We start from the raw sequence: 22,359 nt of genomic DNA, 5'->3' as shown, positions 1-22,359 counted from the left end.
ACTTATGAAAATGTAATTATTGCTTCTCGTCCTTTATGTTTATCATATTCTATTTTTTTCACAAACACAATAATTTTCTTTAAAAATAAGTAACATGGTAAATAAGAATTTTCATCAACCTAAGCAAACAGGAGGACTTCTTCAAGGTACGTAGAAAAATCACGGCTTGGGAGTCATTCAAACTTTAATATCTGTAAGAAGGAATTTTGAAAGTGCTAATTAAGGACTTGTTAAAATTTTGTATAGGAATTCCTGTTTGTGAAAGGTGAATCACACATCTCTAAAGAAGATAATAAGCAGTCATCTGAAATTTGTATTTCAAACGCTCTGCTTTTTTTTTAAGATTGGCTTAAGGAAAAACAAAAAGTATTTTTAGGTAACATTACTGAAAAACAAAAAAAAACCCTGTAAGCTGAAAGAACTCGGTACTTTTACAATAATGAAAATTTAATGATGTGAGAAAAAAATCTGCAAGAAAAAATTGCTAGTAAGGGTTTTTATAGTTTAACACATTACTGAGTATTTTATTTTTCAATTTAATGCTTTCATTAGGGTGGATAGCTGCCTATGTTTGTGAATAATCTCTTTTTTTAAAAAAAATTTTTTTAAGATTTTTTTTTTTGGCTCAGCAAAATAATAGTCCTGAAAGTACAGATACCTGATTTTCTCTTGTGAGTGACAGACAGAAAGACAATACGGATTCCTGTCTCCTTAGATTTAAAAAAAAATATCAATTAATAGTTTATTGCATTATGAATATAATGTCAGGTGTATTTCCTACCCCGAAGCTAGGGTAACCAAATATTTTGTGGACCTGTATAGTTTTCAGGCAAATCACATCCTCCTACCACATTTATCAATGAGCCCTTCCCTTCTCATTTAATGTTTTATTTTCCTAGATTTTGCAGTTCAAGAATCACCTCACACTTGAGTTGGTCCCTTTAGTTACTATTTGCTCCAAATACAGGAGTTAGGAGATAATATAAGGATAAACCCTAGAGAAAAATGTGTTCTACATTTTGTAGGACCCAGGCCTTTAAAGGGGGTGAGAAGTGAGATTAAGGAATATACTGATTCATTATACATCAGCATCAGGATATACATTCTTTAGCTGCTCTTATCAGAATTTTAAAAAAACGCTCAGATTTAGTGACATATTCTATCTGATGTAAAGTCAAATTGAGTAGGAAACGTTGTGCATTTTTTAAAAAAAGAAGTACAACTAGAACAGTGATTATTATTCTTCCAGAAGAATGACTGGCAAAAGGAAGAAACTCATAAGCCTTCTAGAATCTTATAAGATTTTATAAAATATGATTTAAATATATGCCTTTGTGTTGTGAATACAGCCTGAAAATGTAAAACTGTTTTGATTTCCTGCAGGTTATTTTCCATTGATTTTGAAATTTAATGTTTCTATTATAATTTCTCACCTACTTTGGCACAATTTTCAGGAAGAAGAAAAATGTAGCATGATATGTATATTTTATTTCTCCCTCTATTTTTTATATCCTAAAACTTGTTGATTTACTTTATTTCTAAACTTTACAATGTGATTTTAGAAGTAACGCTATTTCATAAGAATCGTTCCTGATTCAGATGTGATTTTATTAATCTTAAATAAGAATAAATGTATAGTCCCAGAATCTAAATTCTCGGTTTTCAATTTGGGGACAGAAGAAATAATACAAGTAATAGAATAATGAAATATTAAAATGTTTTTGATTCTTTAAAGAAAATATAAGCTTTGATAATTTCCTACATAAAGGAGTTAAGAGTAGTGTACATACAATTTTATATTTTAAGATTATTAATGCTGTTAAGGTTTGCAAGGAGAGCAAAAAATAAGGAGCTGTAATGCAGAAATTACTATAGAATGTACAAATTGATAAAACTTGAGATTCAAATTAAATGCATCATGATATCAAATACCAAGACTTAACATTACAATTCATTAATCCATTATAATTCATTAGTCAAATGTCCCAAGGAGAGGGCAGAATGTACAATGAGTGTTTTCTGAAAATGAATTGCAAAAAATTAGTAGAGTCTGAAAAGACTTCAGAATTGGAAGCTCCAGCTGGGTTTAAAAGGATGGGGGAAGGGATTTTACTCACTATTAAATATTTGAAGCACCATTAAAAAAAATAAAACCTACGAATGTCTCATCAGTTCCCACTGCATCAGGCTCACTCTGACTCTATCTTAAGCATTTTTTCCTTTGTAAAGATGAAATTTAGAAACGTGCACACAGGACATTTTGCACTGATTTAAGCCAGTTAGGAAAAAACATGGTTCAGAGCAGGATTTCAAATTGTTACACTAAATATAATAACATTTGCAGTCGTGGCACCGTTCCATAATAATTTTAAAAGATTTCATTTTACTTATCATTGCAAGCCATTATCTGATCATATTTGACCTACATATTAATATTTTCATTATTATTCAAGCCCTTTTTGCTCTGTACGAACAAATTGTCAGTCCTGTTCACTGAGAGATTATTTATTTACTTTGGAAATATCTGGAATTCTTTCACCCTGTCTTTTCCTCCGGGGACCCCACCCCCACCCCCGGTATTGATATTAAGGTCTGGGGGAGGGGGATACAACCAACAAAAACGTGAGATAGAAAGAGGCCCCTCTTAATATACTATGGAAGAAGTAGAAAAACAAAGGAAAAAAGAAAATGATAATTGTTTTCTCTAAGGCTATTATCTAATGCGAAAGCAAACAGTCAGTCTGGAAATCAGCTAACAGAAGGGGATTAGAGTGGAGATCTGAGAGTGGCTTGATTTCTAGCAGAGCTGTCTCTCCAGCCAGTGATGAGACACAGGCAGGGCAGCCAGGAGCGCTCCAGATGGCCGGGGAAAGTGGTCGTCTTGGGTTACTGCAGGGCACTCGGGCCGCTGGAGAGCAAGCGGCCCGGGAAAGCATCATTAGGGAGCCAGACCCACGTCCAGCCTGCTAGGGAGAGGGCGAGGCCGGGAGGGAGGCCGCCCGCCCGCGCGCCCCAGAGAGCCGGGCCTGCCCATTGTTAACATATACTTGACCTCCGTGACCCCTGCACGACACAGATGTCTCCCACCTCCACCTCCCCCCTGCCCCGCCGCGGGCCCTCCTCCCTGCACCTGGTAGCGGCCGCGCCGCCGCCTCCCTCCCGAGCGGCCGCGGCGCCCCGGGCGCGAGCGCGCGCCGGAGCCGGCCTGGTGCGGGCGCTCTAGCCGCACAGCGCGCGGCGCTCCTGCTCCCCGGCGGACGCTCGGCCGCCCTGCAGATAAATGCGTCGCCTTCTTCGAGAGTGAGCGAGGGCGGGCGAGGCAGACGCAGACGCCGCCTGTGACAGTGGCAGTTCCCTGCGCCCTACATCACATTTGTCTGCCACAGCAGCAGCAACAGAAAAGCGGTGGGAGGGAGGCGGGAGGAGCGGTGCTCCGCAAGTCTTGGGCTCTGCGTGGAGGCTGCGTCTGGCTGGCGTTCCTGACCCCGGGCTCCTCGCACCGCAGCTCGTTCGTTGTGCGTAGCGCCGAGCGGCCGCAGGCGCTCCGCGGCGCGACTCCGAGGCCTCGTGGCGAGCGCGCGTGGGCGAGTGGTCCCGGACATTCTGGCCTTGCGAGGGAAGAGGCGCCGTGCCCTCGCCCCCCTCGCCCCGCGGGCCGGCCGAGACGACGGGAAGTTTTATTTGCAGCTCGGAGCCGGTTGCGGATGGTGGGACTCTCCGGCCCTGTGCAGTGTAAGTGCCCGCGGGAGGGTTGGGCCGGCGGGCGGGCGGGCGGGCGGCGGGGACGGGCCTCTGGCTGTTGCTATTGATTATTATTCTGATGACCGTCATCTTCATTTGGATTATTCGGCCGAGAGGCTCCTGGCTGTACTTGTCGCTGAACTAGGGCAGAACTATGCACCAGGGCAAAGAGGAACGTCGCGAGTGACTCCAAGCTGCGTTGACACTGAACTTCACGGGTCAGCCAAGGATGCAGTTTTTACTCTTAGATTCCCCTCACTGTTTACAACAGTTTTCTTTCCTCTCCATGATTACGCTATGTGAGCAGGAAGATCATGCGTATTTTCCCCCCGACCAAACAACCGGTCAAGGTACCTACGGTGCGTTTGGCAGGTGGCCCTAAACCCTCATCGTGTTTTTTTTTGTTTGTTTGTTTTGTTTTGTTTTTTTAAATTGGAAAGGAAAGGCTTGTTTCGATGGTGGAAAACTTAGCTCTGGGAGCAGGAGAGAAGGAATCTTAACTTTGAGACCCGGCTGCGACTGGGGTCGGGGTCCTCTGAGCGACACCCAAGCGCTTTGCGCCCACCTGCGAACTTTCCCTGTTCTTCCTGGGCATTCGGGGTCTCGAGTGGGAAGCCCGTGGACAGGCCGCGGCCCCCCGAGCTCTTGTCGGCGTCTCCCGACCGGAATCTCTCGCCTGCGATGGGTTTGGGGCTTTGCCGCCGGGGGCCGGTGGGCAGCGTCGCTCCTGCCCAGACCTCCGCGCGCCCGGGACCCTGCTGCCCCAGTCCTCTGGGTGTTCTAGTTGCATCCCCGATTCGGCTCGCGTCTCCGGAGCGGGGAGCGGAGCCTTGTGCTCTGCAGCTCCCGCTCGGCGGAGCCCAGACCAGATGGGGAGCCGCGTCCGGGGAATTAATTTCGTTTGCCGGGCCCCACCGCTCTCTTTGGGAGCCTGAATGGACTGGGTTGGTCGGCGCACCCAGACCCCTCTCCCTGGGCGGACCTTGAGCTGGCCAGGACGCCTTAAGCAAAGACGGTTAGGTCGGTACAAGGCGCTTAAATCCGTTTTTTGAAACTTTTTTGGCGGGTGGGGTGGGGTAAGGGCAGTCAACCCTTGGAAAAGTTTGAGGACAGATTCCGGGAAGTAGGATGTGAACCAAGACTGTTACTAAAAATAGCCCCAGCCCTCCCTTAACCGCCCCCCCTCCCCCCGCGCGCTTTTCAAGATTGGATGATTTGGCTGGGGAGCCATGCAGTCCTGGGTTTCCTTATTCCTTGTAAAGCGTAGAGGAGAAATCTTCTGAGTATAGCTTATTATACAAGGTTGGGCACCTAAAATCACAACGTGCCCCAGCCTGGCTACAGAGTGTCGCTTTAAGGAATAGCTAGTATTCCCCGTGGAGGAGCTCCTGAAGACCAGTCACAGAGTCCAGGGCGTGGGAGTGAAGATTAGGAGAGCTGGGGAGGCTACTCCAGACCAACTTCATGTGCTTAATGTAACTCTGGGCCTCCTCGAATTTTTAACTTCGCTTCCCTTAATTAATCTGCCCGGGGCCTTTATATAAATGGCTGTCCACAGCTGCTGCAAATTGATTTATCCCCTGGTAAAGGTTGGGTTGCTGACCAAAGCGTTTCCTTTCTACCTTCTGGGTGAACTGAAATCTGTTTTACAGGTTGTTTTTTTTTCCCCTTCTAGTCTCCTTTTAAACATCTGTACCACTTTTAAGTGCACTCAGTAGCTTTTATTATCATACCCCTCCCTTTGCATAGAACAGGAGTGAAACTGGGTCTGTGCCCAGTGAGTCCACATTCACTAGAATACAAATTGACCAGCTTCTCTGTGATAAACGGTTTGTTAGTGTCAGGGGCCTTCTTTTAGTTTATAGCAGCCTTTTGCCTTGACCATGTGAGTATTCTGTTGTGCCCAGTTTCTCCTGTCACACAGTTCCTCAGAAAAGATCAACAAACACAATTGTTTCTTAAACCATCCTCACCCAAACCTGGGTGGTTATGTCAGATGTGATGTGTACAAAGAGAAGCAATTTCATAATTCTCTGGATCTTTTTCCCTTGTTTATCCTTAATGTCAATTCTAGTTTTAACATTGTGTGGGCTTTCAGGTAGCATACATAGGGCAGTCTGATTTCTTTTTCTTTTCTTTCTTTTTATTGATTGTTGTTTTTAAAGGGACATCTCATGGTCTCACCCAGTATTAATCAGGGAATCTTAGTTTGACCTAGGCATTTTTTGCAGCTGGGAAGTATGTTGAGGAAGTTGAAGTCTAACATTGTTTTACTTGTACTGTATTTAGCATTTGATATTTCTTTGGCTTATTCTTTGAAAAGAAAAAATTTCAACGAAATAATCAAAGGAATCAGGCTCATTCTGGGTACAGAAAAGCTGACTATATCTAAGATTATACTAAGAGAAGAACTTTACATTATAAGACTTTGTTTAAGCATTTGTAATTTTTTGTAAACCATTTAGACAGCACTCATTTTATTTGAACAGCTAAATACTGAATGGGAGAGTATGTGGTTTCTCCAGTGTCCAGTTCACACCTAATAAAAGAAGTGAAGAAAACGGTCTATTTTTTCTTTAATGTTTAGACAACTCAAAGCAGACCAGAAATCTTTGAAATATTTTCCTTTGTAGCCTTAGTCTCTGTGACCTGCTAATACCTGCTAATAATTTGATTTTAAAATGATCCGTAAAGGACTTTCCTAATAAGACACATTTTACTTGTAGTACAATGAAACTGCACTATTAAACTGCAAGTTGCTGGAAATACTAGGACAGTATTGTGTTGCAGCTACAGGACTGTAGCTTTTTAATATTTTTACGATTTTCCCTTTCTGAAGAAAAGTAAGATATTGCTCTTGATGCTAGTATTTAATGATGAGCTTTCCTATGCAGGGTGTTAGTATAAATATTTGCAGATAAAAGAACACTTCATAAATTGCAAACAGGTACACAAATGTAAGGTGCCAGTATCATTTATTTTATTGTAAAATAGAAGCTTAGCCAAAAAAGAGAAAAAACCCACTTTTTTCTTTTCTTTTTTTTCCCAACATTGAAAAGGGATCACGAGAAAGAAATGCTTCCAATAGCAATGCTGGTCAGTGGTTGTCAGGTTAGGACATTCTTCACTGTCAAATCCTGTTTCTCACTTCTTTGATATGAACATCAGCTGACAGGCACTGAATGCAAACCCTTCTTCACTGAGGTTTTATGCAGGCAGCATACCCCTTCATAGCAAAGCAGTCTGAAAAATTGGCACCTGCAGGATTTGCATGTGAAAAAAAAGTCAGTTGCATTTTACTGGAGTCTATTACTGTAAGTTATGTAAGTTCAGTGGGAAAAGGTACTTATTTGTTGACGTTTGGGCATTTAAAAGTTCTTTGTTTTATGGACATCTTATTCATCATCTAGTGATCCACAGACTTTATTGATAGCAGAAGCAGGGAGAAGTGATCTCTGCTTTATAGAATAGAAGTTATTTATTATGAAATGGTGGTATTTTTAACCATGTGCTTACAGAGTGCACTTGCATGCATGGTTAATTTTTAAAATGTGCCTTAAAATGGTGAACTCATACAACTTTCAGAATCCATCAGAAGTTAAACAAATACATAAAATTAGGTTAACATAAATACCCTTTGAAAACAATGCAGGATTTTAGGAATAATATACTTCAATAATAAGTTAAAATCTTTAAGAAAGAAATTAAACATTTCATACTTCTGAATTTCTTGTTAAATTGTTTGTCACCCAGATGCCTTTTAAAAATACCATATTTGACCCTATTTATGCAAAATAACTGACAAATGTTAAGTCAACTAAAACACCTTTGTGAACCCCAGAATATTATCCATCAAGTGAGAACATTTCATCCAGAATAAGTTATTTATTATTATCTAAAGAGACACCTTCCAACTTCACTTTTTTACAGCCATTAATATAAGAGTTCCTAAATAATGTTTAAAGAACAGTGAACATTTTATTAAAGCAAACATTAGTTCAGTTTAATGGAGGTAATTGTAAGTGATAAGACAGAGCAGGTTATCTGTGTTGTTTAAACAGAAGGAGCTACTTTGCACCATTTCCAGTAGCCATCTGTAGAAGAGAAGGGTTTGCACCTGTCTGTCCACACTAATTATAGATTAGGGCCAAAGAAATGAAATTCGAGGAGGTTTACAGCTAATGAAATCCATACTGATTTTATTGTAAATGTGTTTTATGTAAAGAGGGTGATGGTTGAGTTATGAGTGAATAAATTGCTATGTAGCTGTTAGGCACTTGGTTTTGAAGCACAATTCTGTTGCATTAACCTTTGATAATAATAAAAAAAAAAAAAACAACTTAGACACAGACGCTAGCCTTTGTTTGGCATCCATAGCTACAATTTAGTGAGCAGCAGTGAGGTTCAGTGTGCAATTTTAAGATGTTCTACAAAGCAGCTTAAATGTTAAGAATATTCTAATATTTTGAAATGCAGATGAAGTAGAAGGTAGGTTTTGTTTTAACTTATGCATACAAAACATTAGAAAATTAGAAAGCTTTTAAAATTTGCATTTCAGTTTCACATACATGAGAAATTATAGCAAAATGAGTGAGGAATGCATTCTGCAATAAAAGGTCACATGAATGTCTACCACATCTGTTTATAGTAATTATGAACATAATTAACATAAGAATTACAAATGAAATAATGACAAGCTGAGCAATGAGATATTATGCCATAATGGTCATATGTTGGAATTCTCACATTATAGCACACTAGAATTCACATACTCAAAGAAAGAAAGAAAATGCTAGATTTTTATCTGAATTAATGCTTCGAAACTTATCTGCCTGAGGCAGATGGACCTTCTTGCTCTTATAGGAAGGTAACCTATTATTAAGAAAAGAACTAGTTGAAATTAAGATTTCTAGTCTCCAGCCTGGCCTTTAAGACAGCTGTGATTATAGAAACCACTTTCTGTTGTACACTTATTCTGTGATTATACTTCTTATTATATTGCCCCCCCCTTTTTTAATTGAAAGCTTTGCAGCAAAGTGTTTGCTTTGGAAGAGAGTCATGGATTCTTCCCATTTGAGAATTGGTTGATCTTTTCTGTAACCGTGAGCCAAAAGTCAGTGAACAAACAAGGTAGTAATAGAAATACTGTGCCTTTACAAAATAAGAACATTGGCAGATAAGCTTTTGTGCAGTTTTCTTCATGCCTTCAGTGTCTGGTTGCTTTTTAAAGAAAAAAATGTAAGCCTTTTCTGGGTTTGAAAGTAGTAGGGCTTTGTTTTTGAAATAGCATTTTTTCAGAGAGCATGTAATGGAAAAATCAGTTGACATTTGTAAGTTGTATTTTTTTTACTTCCTAGAGTTGCATTGGATTTATAAACGTTTGTGGGTAGTTTGTGTCCAAATTGATCTGAGATGTAATAAAGGGGAAGGTATATGTGGTTGTGTCTGGTTACTCTGAATGCAATTTTTGTAACAGGAAAAGTGAAAGGTGACCCTTTATGAGAGAAATCTGTTATTAAATTTAAAACATGTAATAAGAATGACAGATTTTCACCCATTTAGAGTGCACTCGATTTTGTAACATACCCTGCCAAATGGCTTACTTCCTATCCTTGCACGCTTCTCTAACTATTGAACCTGCTCACTTTTTGAAGATTTCTGGGGAAATACTACCTCGTTCTCGTCTCAGTGATACCACGAGGTTTTCCACATTATTGGATTACTGGTGGATTGTGGCAGACCCCTTTTCATCTGACATTCATTGCATGACAAGATTTTTCACATATGCCCTTCCCCCACCAATGCCCAGCTTTTTTCACTTTACCTTACCTATCAAATTTCCCTTAATTGTTTTCTTGGGGTGGGAGCAGGAGGATCCACTACACATAAAACTTTTTTAACTGAGTGATTTGGAGGGGAGTGCTCGATTAAACAGTGCTTCTCCTCATTTTCTAAAGGGCTTCTTCAAATTTGTCTCCTCTCAGAGGCTGCTGCTAGTTCTTTTGCTCCTCAGTGCTTTTCTCTACTCTACTAGCCTTATTTTCCCCTCCTCCCAACTATTTTGTCTCTTTATATTGAGACCTCATGCCTAAACTATTTTACAACCTGAAGTTTCACTGCAGCTGGGGCTGCAATGTATGCCACGAACAATTGTGTACTTTATTGGCTACTTTACTCTGAACTCACTTCATACTGCAGTGAGAGCTTGTTAACCAAGCTTCAGTGCCTTGAAATACAACATGACCAAATACTCCCTCTCCCCGCAATAAAATAACCTTCTTTGCTGCATTATCTGCACTCCATTAAGGATCTGATCAGATGTTCATGTTGTCTGACGAGGGCATTTAAAAGTGGAAAGGGGCTCCCATGAGACCACTCAGGTGTATCTCCCTCCAGACCCTGATGGGGTGGAGGATGAACTCTGGGCTGATGGAGGAGCGCTTAGCTCCCTGCTTGTTCTCTGATTGATTTCTGGGCTCTGGGTGGGTGAAGAGCTGCGAGGCAGCTCAAGCCGAGATTGATTGCCTCAGTTTTAAATTCCCACCTCCAAAATAGACTCTCAGATGTACCCGTGAGGAACCCCTCCCCCAACACAATTTCTGGAGGTGGGGCAGGTGTCTCAAGAGTCACCTGTAGCTACCAATCACAAGTGTGCCTTCTTATCACAGTGATGCTGGCTACAACAAGTCTTCTGCTGGGACACTTGAAGCCCAGAGAAATGAGATGTTTTGTATCTGCCTGGGTCGGTCTTTGTGTGTGTGGGCAGGGGGTTGGAAATTAGGACCGTTGGGGTCAGCAAAGAAAGGGATGGGAACTCCCAACTCGAGGTTGGTCTGGAAGGCCTGTGTAACTGCTGTGAGCACTCACTAGGTTTGTTTTGCAAATTGTGGCTATTTGGATGGAGGTGAGGTGGTGAATGTCTCATTGTTAAGCTCCGCCAAAATAGAGCTCTTGACCCCCCTTTGACCTTGACAGAACCTCCAAAATGTTCGCGGTCTAGCCCTGGAGCAGGGAAATACAGTTTGCTAGTCTGGATTCCTCCCGTTCTCTCCGGGTAGAGGCATATTGGGGAATGCAGGCCACCCTCCCCCAGCGCTGGCTCTCACCCTCAGCCAGCCTTGGGGTACCTCGCCCTCCTTGCCACCCCCATTCTGGAGCCGGAGCCCCCGCCCCCTCCTTGCCTTTCCGTTTCTTCCCTCCAGCTTGTGTCTCTTTCTGTCTCTCCCACTTTTCCTCCCTCTCCCGCTCCGTCTCACACGCACCCTCTGTTTATTTTCCTGCCTCCATCTGGGCCCTGCTGATATTGTAATCACCCTGATGCACGTTGGCTTCTCTCCTCTCCCTCCTGCGCTCACACACTCACTCACACACAATGTGCCATCCTGACAAGCCTTTTACTTCTGATAAGCTCCGATGTGTGTTTAATGAATACAAAGCCGCGGTCTGGGTGCCGCCTCGGCTGCGGCCGCCTCTCCTGCGCTCCTTTGCCAGAAGGTAATCTCCGTGAACGGGGAGGGGAGGCGGGCAGGGAGGAAGGAGGGGTGGGAAAGAACGGGGGAGGCGGGTGTGGGGAGGCTGCCTTTCTCTTTTCCTCTCTCCCTTTCCAATGATTCAGAAGTCGATAAGACCAGGAGAAGTGAAGATGTAACATGTTATCTGTCGCTCCTCTTAGCTGGCGGAGAGAATTTACATTTAAAGATTAGCAGAGGGAGAAAGAGAAATCTGCCTTTTGTTGTGTGGGGTGAGGAGGAGGCATCAGCCCTGGCCTGGCCGCTATCTCCCATCACCTCTGCCATCCAGACAGGACTCACGGAGGTGAGATTACCGGAGGGCCTTATCTTTAATTGGGTTTAGTTTTGCCATTCTGAATAGGTTTAACGAGACTGGATAAAGGGGGAACAATAGATTATTTATTGACGGGATGCTGAAACCTTTAGATGAAGAGGAGAGAGAAAAAGCTGCTTAACAACTTGATTAGTTCATTTTTATTTTTATTGTAAGGTGAGACTGTCTCCCTTCTGGTGCAGGGAAGGACTGTAGAACTTAGGCAAATTTGAATGGCTTAAATGCCTTATTTTCTTTTCACCCCCCACCTCCTGCCCTTCTTCGCACCATCTCCCATATAACAGGAGTTTCATTTACCCCTTATTTGTAAGATTGATAAACTGAGCAAAATTGATAGAGGCTTTTGGAATTGATCATTTGTGTTTGGTTTTGTGTGACATGTTTTGAATGGGTGGTGAATTGATGCTAATGGTGGTACTTGAATGAGTGAGAAAAGCAAATGAAACCAACTTATAATGCGGAATTAGCTGATTTTGTAGTATGGTTTCAACTAGGTCTAGAGGGAAAAAGAAATCAAGTTGTTAGGTAGATTTGTGTTTTGGATTTGAACCATGGGATTTTTTTTTCCCTTGGAGTTGGTTTAAAAGAAAAATAATTTTAAAATGTTTAATAAAACTGTTTAATTAAAAAAATGTTTAGTACACTCATGAGTGTACTTAAAAATACAGTATTAACTTTAGAAGGTAGGTAAAATGGATAAAAGTGGGAAAAACAATTGTTTTGCTTCCTACACATAGTCAAGATAAGTGTTTTCATAGGTAAATATGAACCAGTAACTAAGAGCCTAATTAAAATTTGTTTAAAGCCAGGGGGGCATGTTTCCTTGCTGACAACAGCAGATCGATTGGGTAAGACAATAGAGTCCCGTTATTTCACTTCCATTGACTGAACATACTGACATTTTAGGTTTGCTGCTGCCTCAGTGAGCATGATGAAACACCGAAATTCACAGGCCAACTTGCTAGAGTGGTACATATATTACTGTATGTCATTTCTGCCTGAGGTTACCTTGTCACCCAGGCAGAATAGGAATGAACACTTGGAATCCTTCAGAGGGGTAGAGCCCTTTTGCTAGGAAGCTGACAGAGAGCATGTCTTAGGAGCATCTTTAATTTTACTTAGAATTAGGTGTAACAGATAAATATGTGATAGACTTTTATTTAAAAATCTGGGAAGCTACTTAGCTATCAATCTTGTATTTTACATATAAGAATACCCATTTTCAAGATTTACCTTTACCTTCCCAGAAATATTTACACTGAGTGGTTGGTAGATGGTTATCAGCCTGTGCTCAGGTGACATCCATTTTTTCCCCAGTTGGGGATCCTCAAACATTCAAGCACCTGCTAAATCTGTATCTGATAAAAGAATTTGTAAGGCCCCTTCAAAAATAGGGCCGGACTTTGTTTGCTTTTTTTTTGCGGGTGGAATAAGAAAATGGGATGTGTGTATTTTACACCCATGTGCCTGGATAGACAGCAATATGTGTAGATAAATATGTGTATTCCAAGCAGTGGCAGAGAAAATACTAAGTATTCTGTATCTTAGTGTAAGCTACCCTTTTACACATTTTGCATAGTCGCTGCATGATAAAACTAAGTAGTAGGCAGACACTGAGTCAAAGAAATTTGAATCATACAAAAGTGAACATGGAAAAAACCAGAAGGGACTTAATGTATTTTTTAAAGCTTAATGAAAATATAAAATTATTATGAATATGCCTTATACCCAGCAGTTGTTGCTATGTAGTAGGCAACTTATGCCCTTTACAGCGTTTAGAACAAAACTAATTCTTTATACCATTTTCATGAAAATGTTAGGTTTCTGTTTGATCAGCAGGTGCTGTTGAGATGAAAGCCATGTGTAAATTTTCAGAAGGCCAAAAGTGTCAATTCAGAAAAGGAAAGTGATAAGAGAAAATGCAATCAGTTTTCCTGTTTTCAATTTGTGCAGGATTTGAAGAGCTGTTTTGTTAAACTGCTACATCTGCTCCAATATGAATATTGAACTACTTCCACTAAAAATAACAACCTATAATTTGGAAGCTACTGCAGTCTTTCGTTAATGTGAGTGGGTTATTTAAAAACAAAAAAACAAAAAAATAAAAAAAATAAAAAAGACAATTTTCTATTCTGACAATCTCTTGCCTAATGTGCATTTTCATTTGTTGGCACTTTCATCCTCAGCAGATAAATGGTATTATGCAATTAGGACCTCATCTAGTTTGACTATGAAAGAGGTTTCCATGGGTGAAAATCCTTGTAATATAAAATGGTTTCGCATAAAACAAAATTTATTTTAAAATAACCTGTTTAAATGTAGTTATTTATAATGATAGTTATTCCTTACATTCTCTAATACTACAATTTTTAACTTACTGCTGACTATTATAACAAAGTTAACACTATTCTATTGCATACTGGGCATTCTGTGATTTATTTCGCCCTTAATATACCTGCAAATGTAAGTTTAAACCAATCGGGGATATTTTACCTAACAGGGCTTTCAAAATAATTTTTTTCATGCTTAAATAAAATGATTAAATTATGCTTGAGTGCCTGCATACAAAAGCCTTAGCGTCTATAGTACTGCTAATCAAATAAGTTTTATGGACAGGGAAAGCACCACATTAGAGAAAAATTGGATGCATTTTACTAGTGATATTTCTAGGAAAGACAGGTTTAAAAAAATAATCATCCAGTATTAAAAAGAGAACTCTAACATGAATAATCATAATAAAAATAATACTTCATTCCTACAAGAAGAAAATGAATGGCAATGCTATCCATGTAAAACTGGACATAGAGAATTAAGGTAGAAGGAAGACTGGTGAAATTTGGATCAGGTTCAATATTGACTCCATCCACAATTGCAGTTGGGTGGACTTGTGGCTATAGTAATTTGTCTGGGGTGAGACATGATCACTGTTTTGGATCAATTAGAGACTATGTAGTTTGTAGCTTCACACTTGAATTGCCAGACACACTCTTTGGAGATAAGCTCAGAATATCTCCAGAGTGGATAAAAGAGAAGACAGACACTGTGACACATTAGCATATTTGATATTAACAAATGCAATGTTTCTTCTGAAACACCAGTCAAAAGAAGAGGTAGTTTGAAGAACAACATTGTGTGTACTTGTGATTACATGTATTTAACCAACTAAAGAATAATGCTTCTAAAGAATGTAATTTCCAATTTGAAGCCAGATTGTGGCATATCTTTCAGAGATCTGGGTATATTCCTTGGTGGGTGTATTCTCTGGTATAGCACCAAGCACTTTGCTGCTTTGAAGAAATGACACTGGATCACATATCAATGAAGAACGTTTATTTCACAGACACAATCCCATCATTTGGTATGTGATCTTCAAGTGAGTTGTTTTTTGTGCTGAAGCCACAATCAGCCTTTAAGCCCCAGTGCCTTATGTGGCTTGAACAGGGAAGAGCTTCTTGTGATTCTTTTCAGAATGTTCATACTTTGTCAAGTGATGTTCAGGCTTTTATATCAGAACCACTGCAAAAGTAATGCCCCATGGTTGAAGTTTAAGGTATGAGACCCTCTTGTTTGAAAAAGTTTTAAACCATCAGTCTTGCTTAGAACCACTAACATTTTCCATGACTGTAAGAGACCTACTTAATATCCCTGTGTTTTGATTAGTTCTGATTGAGGTTACCTGTATAATGTAACTCATGAAGCAGGGGTTAGTTTTTGTGGGCTTCATATTGATCAGGGTCCCTAAAGCAAATCAGTATTTGGGTGAGTGGGGCCTCTAGGATATAGATCTTGTTGAATGTGGAGGGCACAAATGTAAAGGTTTCCCATTGTTTGTCCAGCGATCTCAACACTTCCAAGTGCCTTAGGGAATGTGATTGACTAGATTCATCAATCTTTTAACACCTTGGGCATAGACTACTGAATGTGCTCTGGGCATTCAAGGGCTGCCACCTAGTTGTTGGACTTGGGAGAAAGTAGAGGAATTGACACATGTTAGAGACCTAGTGTGAACCTGGCATTAACCTTCATGTACATTGTCATCACTGATTTTAAGTAAATGATTAACCAGCATTTCACTTTCTTCATTTCAAAGAGCTCTAGTGCATCACTCTTTTAGTCATTCTTCTGGTTTGACTTTGTGCTCCAGTTTAGAAAACTGAGGTTTCCCTGTGTTCCCCAAATTAATTACCTGCTTTGTTCCCAAGTTCTAATGATTAGAGCCATGTTCTCTGAATATCTGGCTTGGCTTAATGTGTTCCTTAGCAGTTATGAACTATGCATCCACTGTTTTCTTTACATTTGCCCTTGCCCCCAACCTAGGAGTCACAGTTGGCTACTGGCCAGCAGATATCCTTGGATATGCCCAAATGCATGCCACTCTGTATCCCTCAGTGCCTCCTAATCCAGGCTTTTCCATTACTAAATTCCATTCTCCCATCAGAATACCACCTTCCTACACTACACTGAGGTCTTGAGGCCTGTTCCCTCTGTTGATCTCATTCAGCACTCCAGAGTGGTCTTCTGCCCAGTGTCCTTAGTCCCTGAGGCTTGTCCCATCCCAGTCAGTTTGGTCATTCTATATCTCGATCTCGGCATTTCCCAGTTGGCTAGGTCCACTTCCTAGTCACTTCTAAGAGGAGAGGGATTCTGTACCATCTTGAGTTTGATTATGTAATGTAAAGCAGTGGTCCCCAACCTTTTTGGCGCCAGGGACTGGTTTCATGGAAGACAATCTTTCCATGGACTGGGCGTGCGGGTCGGGGGGGGGAAGGTTCAGGCGGTAAAGCGAGCAGTGGGGGAGCAATGGGGAGCGGCATAGGAAGCTCTGCTCACTCACCCGCCCCTCACCTCCTGCTGTGTGTGGCCCGGTTCCTAACAGGGTTGGGGACCCCTGGTGTAAACTATTCTATTATAAGAAGAAGGATCTAGTGTGTGCGCATTCCCCTAATAGGCAAACTGGAGTTCCCTTTCCAGTTCAGTCACTGACTTCCTGGGTGGCATGGGGTGCACTCCAGCCCCTCAGGTGCATTCTTCAGGAGCAAAAAGATAGATTCATTGATCATTCGGCTTCCCAGCTGTCCTATGTACAAGACTATATAGGATATTAGGAGTAGACTTTCAGGAATTTCCCATGGTTAGGAGAATGAAAAAAATCCTCATTTATATTTTTAATTCTGAGTTGGGGGCACTACTAATCTGCATATAATTGGGAAATAGAATCAGTGTGGAACATCATTATCTCCCCATTATTCTTCATTGTGAAGAAGGGGTATGGGGAATAGTGAGTCATTTTTTCCATAGCCGTCCTGGATCTAGGATGATTGTCAGAAATTTTAGTCGTTACTGTACTTTTTTCAGAAGTGAATGATGGAGGGAAGAATCTGTTTATGCAGTGAGAAGGAACTAGAGATTTTAGGTCTTGCTCAAAGAAAATAGCCTTTATGCTTTTCCCTCAGGGTTGCTAGACAAGGTGAACTTGGTGCCTGGGGGCAGGAGTGAGGGGCTAGAGGCTAAAGCATGGTGGTGATTGATTGTGCTTACCAGGCTTTCCACAGTCTCAAGGTTTGGACCTAAGTCACTTGGAAATTTAGAAAATGACCTCTTTAAACCATTTTTGGAGAGAACCTGGTAAGTAATAGCTTATGTAAACCAACGTGGTACATTATCATATGGCTAGAATCAGATGTTAAGTAAGAAAGACCAAAAAACTGTCTGTTGTCTAAAGAACAGTCTGCTATTGCTTCTAAAAAGTAGTTAAGAGCCCAATTATTACCAATAACACTTTGATTTTTGTACTTTCATTTTGAAAAAATATAGACATTATTAAAAGTTTAATCCTAATTTGTGAAATTAGTAATAATGGACCCAGGCTGGATTTCTTTGGAAATTGGGAACTATTACATTTTTATACTTCTGATTTGATTAAGGTAAGCCCTTTGCCATCATCCAGGATGGCAGTGGAAACTTCTACTGTTTACTAGGAAGGACATGCAAGTTACATTACTTTCATGTATCACTGGAAACGGAAACCACAGGAATCACTGTGGCTTCATAGGTTATAGAAAATTTTTGCAGTGGCATTCGAAGTTTGGTGGGAGGCCAAATTGAAGTTCTTTGCCACAAAGATGAATGTCTTAAAAGTATGTATGCAGTGAACTCTTAGTTGGTACCTGACTTGACTGGATTGAATATTACATCAGAGAAATAACAGAAAATACTGCCCTGGGATGTAATGGCAGTTTGTCTAAAGATAAGCTCTCAAGAGCTAGGGGGCCACTAATAATAGGAGAGGAAATATTGCCAGAGCGGTGATGAGCTACCTGTGGCCAGTTCTGTTGGAGCACCAGGAGAGAAAACTAGCTGAAAGATGTTAGAGTGTTTGGGACGTCCCTTCCACTAGACCTTGTGGGGAGTGCACCTGGTGACACTGAAGTAGATAGATTACGGTACCTGCAAAGACTGGCATAGGTTTGTGCCAGGGAGCTACCACAGCAGCATTGCTGAGAGCATTTCAAGTGCACATCCAATTTGGCAAGCGGAATATTAGAAATTGGGAAGTCATCTCCCAGTGAATATGGTAAGCATGGTGCAAGTTGTGCTTTAAATACAAAGTCTTAGGAAGCTGGTTGCTCTATTTTGTTAAAACTAGATGTACTATACTCCTTCCCCTAACCTCAAGATATAGGAAGATGTGAGCTGTAAGACAGGTCATGAAACACTGCTAGTTTATTTTCTGAATCTATGCATATGTTATGTACACAGTGATAAGCAAACACAGCTGGGAAGAACAGCAGATGATATTGGGACTGGAACTGTGATGTTTATCAGACTGACATAGTAATCCTTTCCTGTGAAAGTGTTCTTTTCAAGTGATGTTAGGATTCTGTAACTTTTATCATGTGTCAGGCAAGTATTCTTTATTGCCCAATCCCTTTGCCTACCTGTCACACATTTTCATTCTCATCTTTAGCTAGATTTATTTAGAAACGAGATCCACATTTGACCTCTGATGGGAAACAAATGTGGACAATGAATTCGAATCCTTTGTTTGAATAAGGGTAGGTAGGTGCATTTAGACCTGATATTCAGGTCTAAATGGAAAGTAAATGTGATCAGTCTCCATTGACTTGTCCAAGTCAGGCTTTGAGTTGGCCAGAGAAAGCGGGTATAAAATATCAGAGGAAAATATAAATGAAAAGTAATAAAATGAGCAACCCATTAAAGCTAATTTGACTATTTTGAAAGAAAGGCATATGTTCTTTGGGTAGCCCTGGTAATGAAACCTTTTGGAATACTTGAAAGAAAATTAAGATTTTTGCTATTGGTTGTAAATCTGAAGTAAATTAATAAATATTTAATGAATGCCTACTATGTGTAAAGCAGTGTGTTAGATGGAGGCACAGAACAGGTAGTAAGCTCAGTTCCCATTGAATGATAAACCTGCTCAGGACAAATTAAATAGCTACAAAAGAGGAAGAGGCTTGATTACTTACCAGTTAAATGATATAGTAAATGAGATTTTAGAGGTGGAGTGAGTTGGAATTTCAGCTTGTCTTAAGACAGGTAGGATTTATCAAGGCAACATTATTGTAATGGGGTTGTGGGCAGTTATAAGGCAGGAATGGAGACTGGAAAAGGTTTTGGGAGAAGCGAGGTGTCTTGGGGTGGGGTGGGTAGAGGGTAGAGAGAGAGTAAATTAACATATGCAGATACAGCAAAAAGGACCCTTGGGTGATTGTTGGGGAATAAACAGAAAGATCATAAGATCATAAGGCATTTGATTAAGCTTTATCTTCTGAGTAAGCCAGAAGTTTACAAAATTGTGTCCTATGGGACCCCTTAGAGTTGGGAGGTGGCATAGAGGATGCCCAGATTGGGTTCAGGCCCTTTCATTCATCCTCTCAGCACTGTGAAACCAGAATAGTTATGTTCTTTATAAGAAATTGCTTTAGATATTAGATTTTCTAGTTGGACTTCTTTTGAACAACGGATGCCATGGTAAAATAAATCTTAATAAAACCAAAGCAAAAAAAAAAAAAAAATTGTGCCAGGCAACAGGAAACCATGGACCCAGTTAAAGTTGTGTTTCTGAAGAGTTGGTCTGATTGCGGTGGGCCAGATGGGTTGGAATGGGGGAAGACTAAGGCCAGGTAGGGAACTTGTTCTGCAGTAGTTTAGATGTTAGATATTATAGAAGGATGGCCAGAATTGGGTTTGTGGGACAAGAAGGAATAGGCAGATGCCAGAGCTATTGCAAAGGAAAAATAATTAGTACTTGGATGTCGGGTGGATTTAGAGAGGAGGAAGTGTTGACAGCTCAGATTAGATGTCCAGTGCACATAGCTTGCCAGAATTTGGGCATTGCTTCAATGTTTAAGGGGCAGCTTCCTTACCCCTCATAGACTCATAGAATCACAGCCTCCAGAAAGGAGCCTCAGAACCCAATTGTGTTTCCCTGCTCCAGGGATTCTTGTGATCCAGCTACTTTTGGGAAATGTTGATGGGGCTGTTACCTGGTAGGTTTTCTTAAAGGGTACTGGTTGCATGGAGGATTGATTATTGATTGCACTGGGACTTGGCTCCCTCCTGTGCTTTGGCTCCTTGCATGGATTTCGAACTGTTTTGAGTTCCCTTTCATTTTGCTGGTAACTTTGGGCCATGTGGGAGAATAAAAAGTGGTCAGGAGGGCTGAGTCTGGACCCTTAACTTTCCACCAGAGCAGCCTAACTGTTTTACATGTTTCAAACATTGGACTTTTGTTTAGGGAATAATTTATAAAAATTTCTTTCAATTCTAATATTATGTAGAGGAGAGAAGGCAGGGACCAGAGAAGAAGGAGTCAAGGATGACTTGATGGGAGGGCAGAGGCTGTTCTTCTGCAGCAGTGTGTCCCAGACTCTGGGCTCAGTACTCTTGGTGGGTGGGGAGCAGTGAGTTTCACTGGGCTTTTGAATCTACGTTCATTCATTCAGTAGCACAAGCATTGTCTGCAGACCAAATACTTTTTCACACAATGACATTTTTCAAATACACTTTAAATTAAATGAACAAAAATGCATTAAAATATTACTGAAATTAATAGAAACTTGGCTTTATGTATTTTACAATCAGCAGACTGTAAACAAAATACTATCATGTGTTGTGATATCACAGTTTTTTGTTTTAAAATGGAGGCCTCATATTAGAAAAGTAAAGGAATCCCTTTTATATGTTAAAGGACAGTGTTGAATTCTTACTAAATTGCTCACTGTTAATTGTCTCCCCATTTAAGGAATTTTACTTATTGGAAGAAACAACAACAACAAAATGTAGGACTTTTAGGTTATGGTTCACCAATATAATATTATTTCAGGGACTTTCACCTTGATTTAGTATCATTTAATTATTATTATCATTTAATTTGAAAACACTGGGAATTCTTTTTACTCTTTGAACTTTAAATTCAGAGTGTGTGGATAAAAATCTCTCAGAATTGGATTTTTTAAGACTTCTTTCTTCTGTAACCAATCTATAGTTTTTAAAAGGATGAGACCAATTTATATATGTTGATATGGAATCATTCCTGAGATATATTGTGAAATGAAAAAAGCAGGGAGCAATGTATATAGTGTGCTACATTTATACAAAAAGTGCATAAACTTCTACTTATGCATATGAATCTGACAATAGTAGTTGCTTTATGGGAAGAAAGTGGGGCTCAGGCATTGGTGGTTGGAAGGAGAATTTTTATATATTTCACGTCTGTTGGTCCGCTGAGTCTTTTTGCAAATCTCGTACCTGTTTCATTCACTGCAGAGTTAGAGATTGTAGCATCAGCTTGGGATGAATGATTCTGGGATTCTGCCCTTCTGGGGGAAGGTGATTATGTTCTCTTCTCTGCTAGAAGGCAGTCAAGTGAAGTGGTGAAGAGACCTAACTCACCAGTGCTTTGCCACTTGTTGGATCTCCTACTCTTCATCTGGAAATAATTCTCATCTGGATAATAATGGCATGACCCATAAGGTTGTCATGTGGATTGCATGAGATGGTATGTACAAAGCACAATATCATTTCAGAAAGGCTTGCTTGTGCTAGGCATCTGACTTGACCACTCTTGAGCTGTCCACTGCTCTCTTCTGGAAGCCCCCTGTAGGATCTTCTCCTCTCTATGGCTGTTCCTTTTCAGTCACCTTCACTCAGCAAATTCTTAATGGAGAGTCTAGTCCTGTTTAATGCCTGGGGATATAGAGATGTTCAAGTCAGACAATACCCCTGATTTGCTAGACCTTTCTCACCTCAGCCTTAATTGAGAGCTATTTCTGCAGGGAATGCACTTTGTCCTCTACTGAGTTGCTAATGAAACTATTCAAGTTTTCATGACCTCTCTTCCTCAAAGATAGAATTTATCACATCTAGCATTTTGCTGCTATCCATGTGATTCAGACTTCTCTGCTGATTTGTAAGCTCCTTGAAAGTAGGGCTCTGGAACAGTTGGGGTACTTTTTGATGCTTTATTAAATATTTGGTGAAAGCTCATGTTATTTACTTAATACTCTCCTCAAATATTTCAAGTTATTTACTTAATACTGTCCTCAAATATTTCATTGCTAAGACCAAAGTGAAATCTTTGGTTGCAAGAGCATGTCGTTTTCCAATCCCTTTCCCCCTTGATCCCTTTTTATTGTGTTCTCTTATCACAGAATGGACAATTTATTGCCACCATATTTTAGCTTTAAGTTTCAGCAAACAAAAAAACACCCACATGTACAGGAGCCCTGGGTAAATTGAAGTGGTCAA

The 22,359-nt window shown here is 40.5% G+C and overlaps 1 protein-coding gene across 1 annotated transcript in view; it reads left to right on the top strand.

The window, feature by feature from the left end:
• Positions 1–3,210: 3,210 nt before the first annotated feature.
• Positions 3,211–22,359, top strand: part of RUNX1T1 (RUNX1 partner transcriptional co-repressor 1) — a 134,217-nt gene continuing 115,068 nt past the window's right edge. Inside the window, 3 exon segments of the mRNA XM_067017125.1 lie at positions 3,211–3,732; positions 11,414–11,497; positions 11,500–11,556. Coding sequence (XP_066873226.1) covers positions 3,705–3,732; positions 11,414–11,497; positions 11,500–11,556 — 169 coding nt within the window. The 5' untranslated portion in view covers positions 3,211–3,704.

The sequence above is a fragment of the Kogia breviceps genome, chromosome 17, assembly GCF_026419965.1.
Source record: "Kogia breviceps isolate mKogBre1 chromosome 17, mKogBre1 haplotype 1, whole genome shotgun sequence".
In the NCBI taxonomy this organism is placed as follows: Eukaryota; Metazoa; Chordata; class Mammalia; order Artiodactyla; family Physeteridae; genus Kogia; species Kogia breviceps.
Note: the sequence above shows the minus strand (reverse complement) of the source record. Positions and strands in the feature narration are given on the sequence as shown.